This window comes from Salvia splendens, chromosome 8, assembly GCF_004379255.2.
Source record: "Salvia splendens isolate huo1 chromosome 8, SspV2, whole genome shotgun sequence".
Lineage (NCBI taxonomy): Eukaryota > Viridiplantae > Streptophyta > Magnoliopsida > Lamiales > Lamiaceae > Salvia > Salvia splendens.
The window spans coordinates 2,752,445-2,767,761 of NC_056039.1; the positions used below are offsets into that span (position 1 = coordinate 2,752,445).

General features: G+C 36.1%; 2 protein-coding genes and 1 pseudogene across 7 annotated transcripts; all 3 read right to left on the reverse strand.

Annotated features, from left to right (window-relative positions):
• Positions 1–28: 28 nt before the first annotated feature.
• On the reverse strand, positions 29–5,599 carry LOC121743419. 6 transcript variants are annotated; one of them, XM_042136728.1, is made up of 18 exons: positions 5,425–5,599; positions 5,130–5,267; positions 4,902–4,970; positions 4,659–4,817; positions 4,229–4,281; positions 4,100–4,160; positions 3,815–3,985; positions 3,292–3,360; positions 3,053–3,205; positions 2,539–2,771; positions 2,195–2,446; positions 1,710–2,121; positions 1,535–1,635; positions 1,344–1,384; positions 978–1,143; positions 678–822; positions 445–560; positions 29–336 (listed from the first exon to the last, which is right to left on the reverse strand). In XM_042136728.1, exons 3-18 carry the CDS (start codon positions 4,957–4,959, stop codon positions 175–177), a joined length of 2,352 nt encoding a protein of 783 aa, XP_041992662.1. In that variant the 5' UTR covers positions 4,960–4,970; positions 5,130–5,267; positions 5,425–5,599; the 3' UTR covers positions 29–174. The 6 variants fall into 6 exon arrangements, with proteins under 6 accessions (XP_041992662.1, XP_041992665.1, XP_041992663.1 ...); XM_042136731.1 differs by having other exon boundaries at positions 2,539–2,711; positions 3,083–3,205; positions 3,809–3,985; XM_042136729.1 differs by having other exon boundaries at positions 3,083–3,205; positions 3,809–3,985.
• A 1,917-nt stretch (positions 5,600–7,516) lies between these two features.
• On the reverse strand, positions 7,517–10,131 carry LOC121744216 (copper transport protein ATX1-like). The gene is made up of 4 exons (XM_042137699.1): positions 10,022–10,131; positions 8,760–8,787; positions 8,214–8,289; positions 7,517–7,945 (listed from the first exon to the last, which is right to left on the reverse strand). Exons 2-4 carry the CDS (start codon positions 8,766–8,768, stop codon positions 7,713–7,715), a joined length of 318 nt encoding a protein of 105 aa, XP_041993633.1. The 5' UTR covers positions 8,769–8,787; positions 10,022–10,131; the 3' UTR covers positions 7,517–7,712.
• A 1,260-nt stretch (positions 10,132–11,391) lies between these two features.
• LOC121744645 lies at positions 11,392–15,265 on the reverse strand (annotated as a pseudogene).
• Between the last annotated feature and the right edge of the window lie 52 nt (positions 15,266–15,317).

Genomic DNA, 15,317 nt, shown 5'->3' on the forward strand with positions numbered 1-15,317 from the left:
TAGATAGAGTTTCAATAAAGTAGGAATATGACAGAAATAATCTCATTCATTTGTTGGATCTCTAAATATTCAAATCAGTGGTTTTATAAATAAACCCTCTGTGTCCTATTTGGCAGAGTGGTTTCGCGACCATATTATATCCTCAAATCTAATTGAGTACAAAAAATAACTGCTTTACAGGAAATCCAAGTCGCTCATAATTTGGCTATATCTCGATAGTTCATCTTCCTCGTACTCCTCCGTCTCCGGCTTTGCAGCGCTCTGAACCTCAGCTGCATCTGTGGCCGCGTCCTCATTCTCCTCTTTCTTACCATCCTCGTGCTTTCCTCCATCATCCTTCACGGTGAACGACAACGGAATATAAGAGAATTTTCATTAACAACAATAGAAAAGGTTAGGTACAGACTACAGATGATGTGGAATTGGTATAACAGCAAAACATACATCAGCATTTGACACACCCTCATCCGGGACCCCTTCGGTGCTCGTGCAATCTTCCAACTCTTCTTGCTCCCTTATTTTATTTAAGTTCTCTATCACCTTTCCGAAATGGGACAGATCTGCACGATGGCGATATACCGACATTTAGACATATTATAGAAATATCCAACAAGTATCTTTACTTCAAACATACAGTACTGATCTTCCCGAATTAAGTATAGTTAATGGAAGCTCACCTTTGCTGCGGTTAGTAAAGGCTTCACGAAGCCTCAGTGGGTACTGCCGTTCTTCTTTCTTGTACTTGTTCCTTATCTGTTCCCGGGTACGGCCAGGAAAAAGCTGTGCTATCATAGAAAAGTCGGTCCCAAACTGCTGCACGGCCTGTCATATAGATTAGAAACGAAAGATTAAGACTCAGTAGGGACTTGATTCGGTTCACGGGGAGAATAATGAGTTTTATTCCTTAGTTTATAATTATGAAGCAGACGCAAAACTGTCATTCTAGTACATTTATGTGTAAGAACAAGGAAAAGTACCTCATAGAATAGTTCAGTATCCTGTTTTGTCCATCTTACTCTGGGTGTTTTTTCCATTCTAGACTGATAATTGAAATATTCTGTGGTGTCTTCGTGAGCTCCGTCTTCTTCATCGTTGTTGTACATTCCAGCAGCTTGTTCATAATTGTAATCAGAATTACGAGTACTGCAAAGCAACAAAACAACCAGAACCTTATGTTGCATCACACAAATAACATAAGACATTATATTGTCGAGAGTAATTCTAGACTTCAACTAGTATAATTCAAATGATTAAACTAGACATTCTCACTCACTTCAGGCATGCCAAAATTTCACCATTTCTAACATGACTATATTTTACTGTAACCAAAGAGATGATAGTACCTCTGGTGTGTTGCAGGTGCTGCTGCCTGTCCTGTTGTTTTCTGCAAAAAATGAATGATCAAATGGTTATATCAGTAAAAACTGGAGAAGTAACAATGAGAACTCAAAATTACATTGAAAGATTTTACATCCATTAGTAGTTGCAAGCTTTAGGCTATCAATGAAACAAATTTAATGCATACTGCACATACCATCTGCTTCTCTTTGTACTCGGCAAGGAGAATCAAATTCCTAAAAGACAGCTCTCTAGGGTTGAATTCTTCTTCAGGAATGTTGAGCAAATTCTTATCCACTACATTGAAATGTTTCTCATCAGTATATTAATTCAGAATCAAACTAAATACAGATCAGTACCAGACAGCTTACAAATTCGTCTCCGCCGAGTGGAGTGAGAGAACTTTTTCGGCTTTGTGCATGTCTCCTGTTCTGGTGCCTCTTTTGCCTTCTTGCTCTTTCTAGGCGGTTTTTCTTTGTCATTCTCAGTTTTCTTCAACTTCCGCTTCGAGTTTTTCTTTTGTGATCCATTTTTCACTTGAGGTTGCTCACTATTTATGTTTTGTTCATCTATTGCAGAACTGAAAGGATGCTCTTCAGAGAGCTGCCCACTGGCAAGGGTTTCATCTCCTTCCTCATCAACTAATTTACCGACACTCGAATCCCGTTTCTTTGAGCGTACTGATCTACCAGCTGCTCCAGTCTCCTGACTTAATGTTGAAGCTTGCTGCTTATCTGATGCAGCACTGGATTTACTCTTTGCAGTCTTTGCTCGACGAGAAGCCTTATAAATGGAAAACACAACGTAAGCTGCAGAAACTGTTCAAGCAGAACAACTTACAGAACAAATAACTTACTAGTTTAGAGGGGACTTCAGGCAAATCCTCCACATGGATACAAGAGTCTGATAGAGGCACCTCCATCAGATTTATAGATTCTTCATCCAAAGGAAGTTCAGATGTTGATTTGGTGGGAAAAGTATCAGTGTGTCCCGGAGACGAAAGATCAACAGCATCACCATTTTGAGATGTAGGAATCGAATTGTTTTCTGCAGAATCTTGTTGAAGTGAGTTTAAGTCCGGCATAACAGAATCCATGACATCCATCTCCTGAAATTGATAATTGGAGCTCAAAATCAGTGAACGCATGTTTAAGTCAATGGTTGAGAAACAACACAAACACATAAACACAGGCCCTTTACCTCTATTACTAGTCTGCCATCCATGTCAACATCAGCACTTGAAACTATAGGCTCACCAGCACCTAAGGCATCTGCTTCTGCTGCCTGATCAAACTCTTTAGTAGCATCAGCCACATTACATGTATTTGTAGAGTCGTCAATGGATGAAGAAACTTGAGTCCCTGCCCTTTCACCTATATTATCAGTGTTTGGGGCATTAGAAGCTACTTCATTTGAAGAAGGGATGGTGCATTCTGTGTGAGGTAAATTAAGTAACTGGTATTAGTAGGCCGAACTGATAGCTAAGATGAGCTTAGGGAAACATTAACTGGGCACATAAAGGGCGATCAAACTACAGAGTTCTCTCTTAATATGTCCCATCTATCTTTTCAATAAAATAATTGAAAAGGGCAAATAACTTTTGGTACTGTTGAAAATAAGATAAAATAATTGAAAGGCAAATAACTTTTGGTACTGTTAAAATAAGATATGTTACCAAAATAACTACTGTGCAAACAACCATGAAAATACTAACTTTGCTCCAGCGGCTTAACAATAGGCTCACTTGAGTCATGCGGTGCAGAATGAACAGTTTGGACTTCCTTTGAGGAAGCAACCAAACTTTTTGCTGAGACCTTCTTCTGTGGTTGGAACTTTGACTTGGGACGAAACTTTCCTGCTACCCTAGCTGCTTAGGCATGCAACCACATTAATGACATTGCATAACAAAACACATTTTGAAACATTAACTCAAAAACACCCTCTGCCGCTTACCATTCTTTACTGGTTCATTATCAAAGATATCATCAAATGGATCGAAAGCATCAGCCTTTGCAACATGTCCTGCACAAAACAATTTCTTAATTACAAACAGGAAACTGCCTAATTTCGTTCTTGAGTCATTGTCATCAGTGACATTATATGTGAGGGTTACAAGTTCATTAGTTTTCCCATGATTAAAGAACTCACATAATCACATTTATGCAATTCTAGCTCTACTCCTTATTTCAGTAGCATACTTACTGTTAAATTATGGCATTCAGTAACCTTAAGTAATTCCTAAAGTATAATCACTTAATTAATCTTACAGCTCTGGTTAAACACTACGAAAGAAAGATATATAATTAGGCACCAATCGTAAAAGGATGATTTAATTGGAAACGTTCTAGCCAGGAATATCATCATCATTCAACAATCCAACAGGTAATTGTCACAAATGCGCAGAGCAAGTGTATCTACCAAGTAATATTCATGTTATTATATACATCAGCACTTAAAACTACAAGCTCACCAGCACCTAAGGCATCTACTCTTGCTGCCAGCTCAGAATCTTTAGTAACCTCAGCCATCTTACATGTATTTGTAGAGTCATCAATGGATGAAAAAACCTGAGTCCCTACCCTTCCTCCAATATTCTCATCGTTGGGGGAATTAGAAGCTACTTCCTTTGAAGAAGGGATGGTGCATCCTGTGAGGTAAAGTAAAGTAGTTGGTATTAGTAGCCAAATTGATAGCTAAGATGAGCTTAGGGAAAAAATAACTGGTAAATAGAGGGCAATCACACTATAGAGTATTCTCTTACCAATATCAGTGTAATGAAGAGAATCAGTATAAGCTTCCGACCCAATTAATACATCAGCACTCTAAGAGAAGGAAATATTTGCATCAGCGGACTAAAAGAATGATCCCGAAATAGATCTAAAGTACTCACCTCTTCTACTGACACAGCATGAAATTCGGCCTTGTCATTTGGCATGTCTGAGCCTGAAATCATATATAAGAAAAATCAATACTTGAATATCAATCTATCCTTAATCATAAAACTGCACAATAAGATTCATTTGCTACTCCTCAAACACATTTTTTAGGTGATTAAATATTGTTATACTCAACTAGGAAAATGATAACCATTCTCTAGTTGCTCGACATTCGTAACAGAATGAGTCAACTCGCTAGGTGCAGAATCAATGATTTGGCATGTCATTGTGTTGTCATTAGGCAGAAGATTCAAAACCGAAATCGTAATAGTATCCATCTATGTTTTTGATAAACAATTGAAAAGGCAGATAACAATCGGTACTGTTCAAAAAAAGATTTGTTACCAAAATAACTAATGTGCAAACAACCATGAAATTACTAACTTTTCTCCGGCGGCTTCACAGTGTGGATAGGTTCACTTGAGTCATGAGGTGCAGAATGAACAGTTTGGACTGCCTGTGAGGAAGCAACCGAACTTTTTGCTGAGACCTTCTTCTGAGGTTGGACCTTCGGCTTGGGCCGAAACTTTCCTGCTGCCCTAGCTGATTAGGCATGCAACATCATCAATAACATTGCATAACAAGACACATTTTGAAACAGGAGACAAAAATTACTCAAAATCTTACCATTCTTCACGGGTTCGTTACCAAAGATATCATCAAATAGATCGAAATCATCAGCCATTGCAATATATCCTGCACAAAACAATTTCTCACTAGAATTTGTAGGCCCCACAATAGAATTGTAGAACCCTAGCTTAAATTGCAGACAGCGACACCGCGTTTTAGAGCCAACTCATACAAGGCACACTAAATTCAATAAATTGCACAACTATTACTTGACATTGTACTCACCGTTCTTCAATTATTCAACGAGGAACCGCTGCCGACAGTGGAGCTCCCGAATCGCGCCGAAAACTTGGCCTGTTGACTGAAAGCTTTGCTCCCAAGGATCACCGGAGGCTTGGTGGGGGACCGATGGCGCACGTCGAGCTGAGAGCGCCCATCCATGACAAAGCATATGAATTAGCACAAACTCATGCTTATTTATGAAAATAAAAAACAAAATCCCAAACTCATGCTTTTCAATTGCTCAACCTAGGATGAAATTCTTCTACTTGAGACAAAATTTCAACTATAGAGATCCAACCTTATTGTCACAATAATTGGGTTTGGACTTTAGAGATCGAAGCTTGAATTTCTATATGAATGGTGGATTGGAAGAGGGAGAAGAAGTATAAGGCGCCGCATGAGAGATGGAAGATGCGGCGGCGGGCAGTAGGGACGGCGTTGACAGTTATTTCGCGCGCAAAGAACGTCGTGTTAAGAGGGAGGGAGAGATGAGAAATTAGTGTGTGAAAGAGTGTTTATTTCTCTGCATTGGTTTGCTTAGTGGGCTTCCTATGGAAGGCCCAATAACAGATAACTACGAATAACAATAATGGGTAAATTCTAACGTGATTGCATATTTGGTAGCTTAAATAGAAAATCTGGTTAATAACTTACGATTATATTATGATAGGACAACATTGTCCTTAAAAGAAATTGGCAATATATACACATAAAAAATCAGAGAAAATCAATAATATGTATTCATGCCCACTGTTGTTTGCGATTTCGATGAATTATTGGACGATCCGAAATCAACAATATTCTATCGAATAACACTTTTATGTTAATGAGACTAAATAGAACAAATTTATGATGTCATAAATAGTAAATTTCGTTCAATTAAAAATGGTTACTTTCTTTTTATGTGGAATAGTTGTCACGTTAATAGGGCCATGTTACAATATTTCACGTCTACTCTACTATGTCTTTTTTTTGTGTCAATAAATCAATCTTTCTAATAATTTTCAAATATATTATTTTTTTTAAAAATGTAGACAATGCTACACGGAATACAGATTGATAACCCACGATTTGTAAAAAGTGTAGCTATGGGATCTAATTTATCGTAATCGATTAGTTAACATGTTGGTTAAACATATTATGAAACACGAAAAAAAAGGCAACTAATGAACTAACTAGCCAACAATTGATCTCAGAATCCAACCAATCACACATATATCTAATCTATGTAGGAGTATTTGACATGACCTTGTTCATAACTTCTGCTGCAAAATGAATCAAGAAATGGATCTCATCAACAACCAAAACTTTTCCCATAGACTGCTCATGGGTCCAAAAAGCCTGCTGTGAAGCTACCAAAGGTTCACCGGAGTCATCATATGCATCGTCGATTGGCAATTCAAGCAGCTGCAGAGCTCTGGATGCTAAGGCACAAAAGTTTGGCTTCAAGTATAGAATTGAAGCTGAAAAGAAAGGATTTCTGGTTGGCTGATTTCGTTTGCTCGAGGCGTACAGATTGATCCGAGGCATCGGTGTATGATCACAAATTTGAGCATACATTTTGATGAGTGGTGTAGAAGGCATACAAAGCAACAGGATGTCTACTGATAAGGTAATAACTAGTTCAAACTATTTCAAGATCCTAGGATGCCTCGTTTAGGTTAGATACCGGATATGGGGAGACCATTGATCTTGCTGAGTGCGCACGATCAAGACTTGATCGAGAATGCATCAACTATTTAGGTGGATTGATACATATTATATGTGTTTTCGAATTTTGGAAGGCTCGTTGCAGAATGTGGGAATCTCAATGTGTGATGCAACAATATGATGACTAACTAGCTAGATATAGATCAGTAATCTTCAAGAGAGTATACTGATGATGTGCCTTTTCAGTCTGTATCAGCCAACAGACGAGAGCCTCGTCATCTTCTGCTCGTTCCTGCTGAACAGTGGCGATAAACTCGAGCACATTAAGGTAGAATTTCTACACAACCAGCATGACATAAAGTCCTTTAATCTCCTAAATAAAATAGCCTCTGAGGTATCCCACCTCTTCCATTTTAGGCAGGTGATTAAGTTTCTCTACAGAGAATCAGCACAGCAACGACGCTGAATACTTAGTCGATGAGTAACACAACTCATTAAGGTGAACTCTGAAACAGATATCCAGAAACAAGGATGGGAGTACCTGAAGTGAAACACTATAAAACTGCCATGATCGCGCAGCTTCCCGATGTAAGCGTGTTGCTTCGTCTGCATTACTGATTAGGATCATCATGTTGGCGATGTTCCTGATCAAAACAAAACCCTGTGTATACGATAAACTTATAAAAATAACTGTTGAAGGGCGAAGAGCATAAATTGATACTAGAGAAACACCATCACCATTGTTGGCAATCCACTGTTTCGATTTCTTAAATAAAAGAGAACATCTCTTTTGTGATACACGAAGGAAAAGCACATTGCACGGTGAAGCAGAAGCAATGTGCAAGAAGTTATTAGGGATTACATATGTCGAATACAACAGACCATATCTTTGCTTCCATATAGTACTTAAAAATCTAGTAAGGCAGAGTTACAAATTTATGCTGCAGCAACAGTCTCTGAAGGCTTTATCTCTGGCTCAGCAACTGGTCCCTCAGCTGCTGGCGCTTCGGCCTCTGGTGCCTTGGCAGCTGGCGCCTCCGCTGGTGGAGCTTCCCAGAAGGCAGTTGCCTTACCAGTCTTTGAAACGGTCTGGAGAACTACATCCGGCTGGACATTGCCTTTCACGGTCACCTTCTGCTGCTCGAGATCAATGTCGTATGACTCAACACCTGCAGAGTTCAAATAACACTCCATCTCTCAATAACATACTTGCAAGAGAACATAAGCTTCTAAATGAAACATAATATTCAATGCACAAAAAACTGCTTACTAACTAAAAAATCATGGATGCAGAAAAAACACCCAAATTAGAAAGAGAAGAGTTGATGATATTGATTCTTCAAACAAGCACAAATAAATTTCCAAGTATTGGACTAAAAAACATATTCATAAACATGATGATCTTAGAGCTATGGATGTATAGAGAAGTTGACAAACCATCCAACTTTCCAAGAACCCTCTTAACAGCTCCCACACAGCCTTGGCATGACATGCCAACCTTCAGCTCCACAGTCTGCAATAGGATCAAGTAAGATAAATCAAAACATAGAAATACTCAACAATAAATTTCAAGAAAATTAAATGTGAACTTTATGTTTTCACCAATCTAGCTCATAATTTGATAACCTAATTTCAGCAAGAATCAGCAAAATGATCCGAACAAGATTCAAAATCAAGAACAGTTGACTGCAAAGAAACAACATGATTTTTCCACAAATAGCAGATCCAATGCATGCTTGACCCCAAATTGATGCTTTTCTACATTCTTTTAGCTTAGGATGCAAAACCCCAGATACAGTAATTTCCCAAGATCAAATCTTTTCCAATTTTTTATTAAAGTCAATCAATTTAATAATCCACCAATCAAGCAAGACAGACGAAATGAGATTAAAATCTAATCAAATGAAGTGCACAAACATAGGATACCAAGTGAAGTCAACTAATTCTAGGGAAAAAAAATGAAGTATAAGGAAAAAATCTCACCTGCAACATGATGATTGAGGCTTTGCAGCTGAATGAGAAAGAGGGATGGCAAAAAGTCAGAGAGGTTATGATAATGGTATGAGATTAGACTTTGGCGCTAGTTTGTTGATATTTATAGAGCAGAAATTTATTGAAACAATAAATAAATATTTTAAATAATCTGATTTGACAGGTGATTTTGATTTGTAATTTCTTTTTTCTGATATTTTAATTAATTATTTTTAAAATCCATTTTAATAAGTTTAGATAATTGTATGTGTTAATAGTGTGTCAACATAAAAGCATCATTTTTTATTTTTTGTAATTGTCTCAATGGTTAAAATCAAAATTAATGTAATAAAATTAAATATAATATGACAACAAAATCAATCATTTGAGATATATCGGTGTTGTTTTAATTAACATTCAGAATAGAATGATGGCGTTTATCCAAAATAGTAGTATCAGTTTATTATCACATCATATTTGATTTATCATATTAATTTCTATTTTTATAGAATTATTGCAAACAAATTTTAAAGTTACTAATTTTTATTTCAATTTCAAAACTTATAGAAATAACCTTAAATCAATATAAATATTGTATTAAATAGCTATTACCTCTTTTATAACTAGCTAAATCGTATGCGCATAAATTCATTTTCTCATAATGTAAATTTGCCAATATAACTAAAAGTTGTTTTATTTTCGAAAGTTCTGGAAGCTTTTGTTATTGTTTTAAAAAAAAAAGTAACTAGATTCCCCCGCCGCCAGACACACCAATAAATAAATTGCACTTCTAAATTAAATATTTTACTACATTTTATTCAAAAATCACAAAATATCTCTAAATTTATTGGGTCCTTTCCAAAAACAAAATCATATTCACAAGCTACCCATACCCCAAATATAGTCAATTTTGAATCATTTTGATCCAAATTGGTCCAACCACACATTCAATTCAATGGCTTTTCTTTTTTCCAAAGGTTTTCAAATCCTTCATCTCTCAGTATCATGGAATGTCGTGGAAAATCGATGCTTATCAAATACTACATGCTTTCACAATATTAAAATAAATTTTAAAATATATTTTCAAGCGCCCACTAATCATGTTCCGACACGAATACTACTATCCTAGAATAAGTATTCGTATCTCACTGTCTCTCGAGCAAGTGCATTGATGAATGTAATAGATGCGGATATAATACTTTACAATTTAAAAGAAACCACATCATTATTACTTATAATAAGAAGGTAGTAAATAAATAAAATTAATAACATACCTAAAGTTGTTGAAAATGGGAAATTTGTTGATTGGTGACCAAAATTCTTGGCATATCTTAGAAGGAAGGCATATTTTTTTCGATCATAGTGGACCTAAAAATACCGCATTCTATTCTTTAGGGTTAGTATTATTAGTAGTACTATCAAATACTATACTCTTTATTCTATGGTACTACAATTGCAAAGATGTACTACTTCAAAGCTCATGAAGTACAAGCACGTGAAATAAGTGAATGCATTTTATAAACTTGGAAAATTAAAAAAATAGTAACAATCGAGGTCATAGTACTAAATCATTTTTATATAATCAATTGTTGATCAATTAGTATAAAATGTGGAGTATTTTATTTTTTGGAAGTTTGTGTTGAGAAGTGAGAGCAAGTTTTGATAAATGGCTAGCTAGTGAATTGGAAATATCAATAATATCAAATCAAGGATGTATATTTATACATGATGTGGACCTCTCAAAATAATGGTAGTGCCTTTTTAACTTATAAATTACAAAAGAAAAACAACATGATTCTCATTACTATTTTAATCATTATATTATAGGTAATCCATAATTTTCAAGATTAGTTTTGGTAGTACAAACTACAAAGTGTAATATTTAATGACGAAAAGTCGCAGTTTGTTAAATTAGTTGTTGAATCTTAAGATATCGCCATTTATTTCTTTTGAGCCTTTGAATGTTGGATGGGCTGCTTTGAGGGATTGCTCTCTTACTCGAACATCACAAAATAAATCCCCTACTATGCTAGCATCCAACTCAACTTATACAAATTAATAACCAAAAATAGCAGTAGCAACTTTGTATTTTGACAAAACACATACACACACACAAACACACAAGTATTGATTAATTATGATGCTCGTTTTCTCTCTCAGTAGAGATGTCGCGGTTCCGGTTCGATTGAAAGTTACAGTTTTAAGAGAAGCAGGAGTATAATTAGCCTGCCAAGTAATTTCACGATTTCAATTTTAAATTGGTAAACGAAAATTCCAATAATGGTTTAAAATAAACAACGTTAGGCAATTTTGGCTGTTTTTTAAACCATTTTTCCCCGATTTTAGACAAAAGTAGATTATTAACGGATCCAGAATACTAAAATCGGAGCTGAACTATTAGAACTATTAGTCATGTTCAACCCGTGATAGATGATTATGATTCCATAATCGGAATCGTCAATCCAATTTTGGGTTGAACTAATAATTTCGATTTAACCATGCATCCCTAAATGTACTCATAAGAAAAAAAGTTCAACAAAGGATAAAGGCAAAGGGTATATTATAGAGTCGACATAAGTCTGTCTTAGCACAAAAGTAACATAATCAACAACTATAATATATACTAACGACAGTAAGTTATTATTCAGGCAAGATTAGTTTGCATAGATTCCCTAAGAGTAGAAAAAATAGCACTGCAACCCGAATCGGACGGGTGGATTGAATCCCAGAAAATTGAACGACTAAGATCCCCGCACACCACATACTTCTTCTTCTTCCCATTCTTGTCAACTCCTCCACACTCACCACTGCAACATGGCTTCAATCTATTTGGCACCTCTCCTAATTAAATTCCACAAAACCAAAAAAACAAAATTCAAACTTGCGATCTATCAGTTGCAAACGTTACGGGGAATTCGAGATTTCGTACCCAAGGCGGAAATGAAGCTAGAGTAGAGGTCCAAATATGTGAAGGCTGAAGCAGCCTCAGTATATTTTGCTCCAACTATTGGTTGTGTGACATTGAGAAATTATTGAGTGCTGCATTGCAATTTTGGTATGAATTTGAGGCTGTGCTTTGAGGCAAACAACCAAAGGGTCCCAATTCCTGTCACAAATATTTTCTTGATTCCAAAACTATTTAGCCTCTTCACATTTGACATCAGTTGGTTGATCACTGATCTTGAGATTCCTTCTAGTCCCTGACTCACAAGGTTCGTCGTGATAAATAAAAATAGGGTTAATGAATTTATAAATTTTATCCAAGATTTTCATCCTACTATATCTACATCAATATTTTCAATTGGTTTTATCCTCTAGAATCCTATCACACTCTACATCTGGTGAAATATGAGAATTGAGACTGATGTTGTAAATACGTAATTATCTTGAATACATTAGCTTGTTTTTTATTTGCCGATCGCCTAGAAGCGACAAAAGAGGTTTTCGGATAAATATTTCTAAAAAAATTAAAAATATTAATATTCTCCAGTACAATTTATTTTTGAAAAAAAAAATAGTAAGTCCTCCAACACATTCGAGTGAAATTACGATAATAGAAATTGATATGATTATTTATTGACATATTGAAATAAAATGGATAAAATTGATACACTTTTTAAAAGTTGGAGATAAATTTATTTCAAAGATTTCGATAAAAATGATAAAAATTAGTAAAAATTAGGATAAATTGGATTATTAACCCTAAAAAACTATGTCGGTTTATTTGGTTGTCCGTGATATATTTTTATAGTAGTGGTTGTGATGAGGTGTGATCAAATATTAACTTTTTATAATAATAACTAATAACTAAATATCAATTTTATAAGTTAAAAATATCAACACAAATACATAAATTTATCAATCTTCTTGTGTTGATATTTAAATTTACATGTTGTATTGATATAATCATGTCTTTGTGTTGATAATTTTAATACATAGAATTAAGAGTTATTAGTTATTATTGTAAATTAGTTCGTACACTAACGCATCCCGTGATAGGTTGTGATATTATGATTTATAATTAGAGACAGCGATATATAAAGAAAAATATGAAATTTGAAAATATGATTAAAAGAATAGGAAATGTAATTAGTTGAACAACTTCAATACCTGAAAGGCGCCGTTTGTGGCTAGATAAGCACCGTGGACGTTGCCGGCAAGGGACACGAGGGCGATCGAGGAGCTCAAGTCGTGTGTGGCAAACACGTTTTTCTCTATAAGTTGTTGGAGGAAATCAATTTGTGTGGTCATGTTTGGTAGATCATACAATGTCTGGAGCACCCCAGAGCCTCCATGAGCAAAATTTATCCCATTTTGTATACATATGTTGTTAATCGTGAATGAAGTATTATTGTATATATAGAAAAAATGTATCATTGAAAAAATATTATTATGTGCATGAAAAAGAATCATTATTATTAAAGACTTTGTATAAATAGGGAAAAAAAACATAAACTAGTCTGAAAATCCACCATTATCACCTCTCAATCATGATAGATTTATGAACTAGATTTATTTCTAATTGAATTATTTTCTATGAGGTTGGCTAGTTCATAAGATTGTGTTTCATGATTAGGGCATCAGCAGTGGGGCGTCCTATGGCGCGCCACGTCATCAGTTTTATCCTCCTACCTCCCCACCTGCAGTGGGGCGCCCTAAGGCGCGCCACATCATCATTTTTTTAATATTACAAAATCCATACGAATTTCAAAAACGTCATTTCATTTAATAAAAATTAATACATTACAATGCGAATTAAAAAAAAAACGCAAACTCAGCGATGGCTGAGAAAAAGGTACCGCGACATTCTAAACCGGCGGCGGAAAACTGTCGGGCCCCATCGTGGTTGATCGGCAAAATAGTCTTCAACCAGACGTCTATGAGCTTCCGGGTGGTCGCGTCGGACATACGTCCTATGTCGAATAGGCCTATGGACTTGCTCAGCTGCCGCCGCCTTCTCCTCGCGCTGCATTGCCGCATAGCATGCCGCCATGGCCTCTTCAACGGCTGCATCTAATGCTTCTGACGTCGAACTATCGGACTCAGACGAACTAGAACTATTGGTGTCGTCGCCGAGATTCATTTTGGTTGGATGTTGAGAGAGAATATGTAAAGAGATAGTCGATATGTTCATATGTACAAATGAATGAGAAACGAGATTTAAATAGAAAATTAAAAACGCGTGCCATCGTCCGCGTAGCCCACAGTGGGGCGGACGATGGCGCGGCCGATGGCCTATCGTCCGCGGTCATCGTCCGCGTAGGCCGCAATGGGGCGGACGATGGACATCGTCCACGCTATACTCCGCGCCCTTAGTATAGGGCGCGACGATCGTCCGCGGCCTATGTCACGCACCCGCAAATGGGGCGGACGATGGCAGGCGCGGACGATGCGCGCAATCGGGCGTGCCATCGTCCGCCCCATTGCGGATGACCTTATATAGTACTATGTATTATGTTTGGTACATGAGATTGAATCTTATAATTTAATCATAGATAGATAATCATGTGATAATAATTAGTCATAATTATGCCTTTCCAACTAAAATAATCTCACAATTCTATACGAATTATTACTCATAGCAAGCAACTGAATGGCACCTATGTATACATAAATCAAATTTTATACATTTAATTTCATTAGTATAATTAGGCCAACATATGAAAACACAGGTAACGGTAGGTGAGAAATTACTGTCTGACATAGCAAATAGGACTCAATAAAAAATCTTATGTCGCACATATATATATATAGACCACCATTTTAACAAAAATATATTTTTTAACTCATTAATAACTAATGAAACTGAATTTATTTGCATTATATTTTATGTTCCACAATTTGTTATGTGGTGATAAAATGGACTACACTAAAATAGATTTTAGACGAAGTGAAACATAATTGGGAAGACATTTTTCAAGTCAGCATGAATTGTGACTATACATATTATCCATAAACCTACCAATGTAATCTGTAAGAACCCGGTCATCGGAGAATCTTCCGGAAGGTTCTCCGGGGAAAGTGAGGCCGTAAGGCGACTTCCACGATACTGAATCCGACTGCAGGTTTCCCGTGTCGGCATACGAATCTCCAAACCCGAACAGCAGCTTCACATTTCTTCCACCAACATCATCCTTTCCTGCTTCAAATATCAATGTCACACATCAAATTGTTCTGTGCTTCTCTCTCTCTCTCTCTGTTGTAAAAATGTTGAAGAAAAGTGTGAAACCTTTGGAGGGAACAGCAGAAGATAGGAGGCAGATGAATAGTGTCAAGACCATTTTCTTTCTCATTTTTGTTCGACAAATTGAAATGCAATGAAAAATAGTATTGATTTCATTCAAGATTTATATAATTGATTAGTTGTGGCAGGTGAGAAATTACTCAAACTTATAAATTTAACACCGAATGCAATAAATGTTGTTACTATAATTTCACAGGCAATAAATATTAGATAAATAATGCCAAAGAATAATTAACCGTGGATGGAGCTGGTTGGTAGAGTGACAGCAAAATTAATTAATGACCAGTGAATTCATGAAAGGAGTTAAATTAAAAAAATAAGATTAA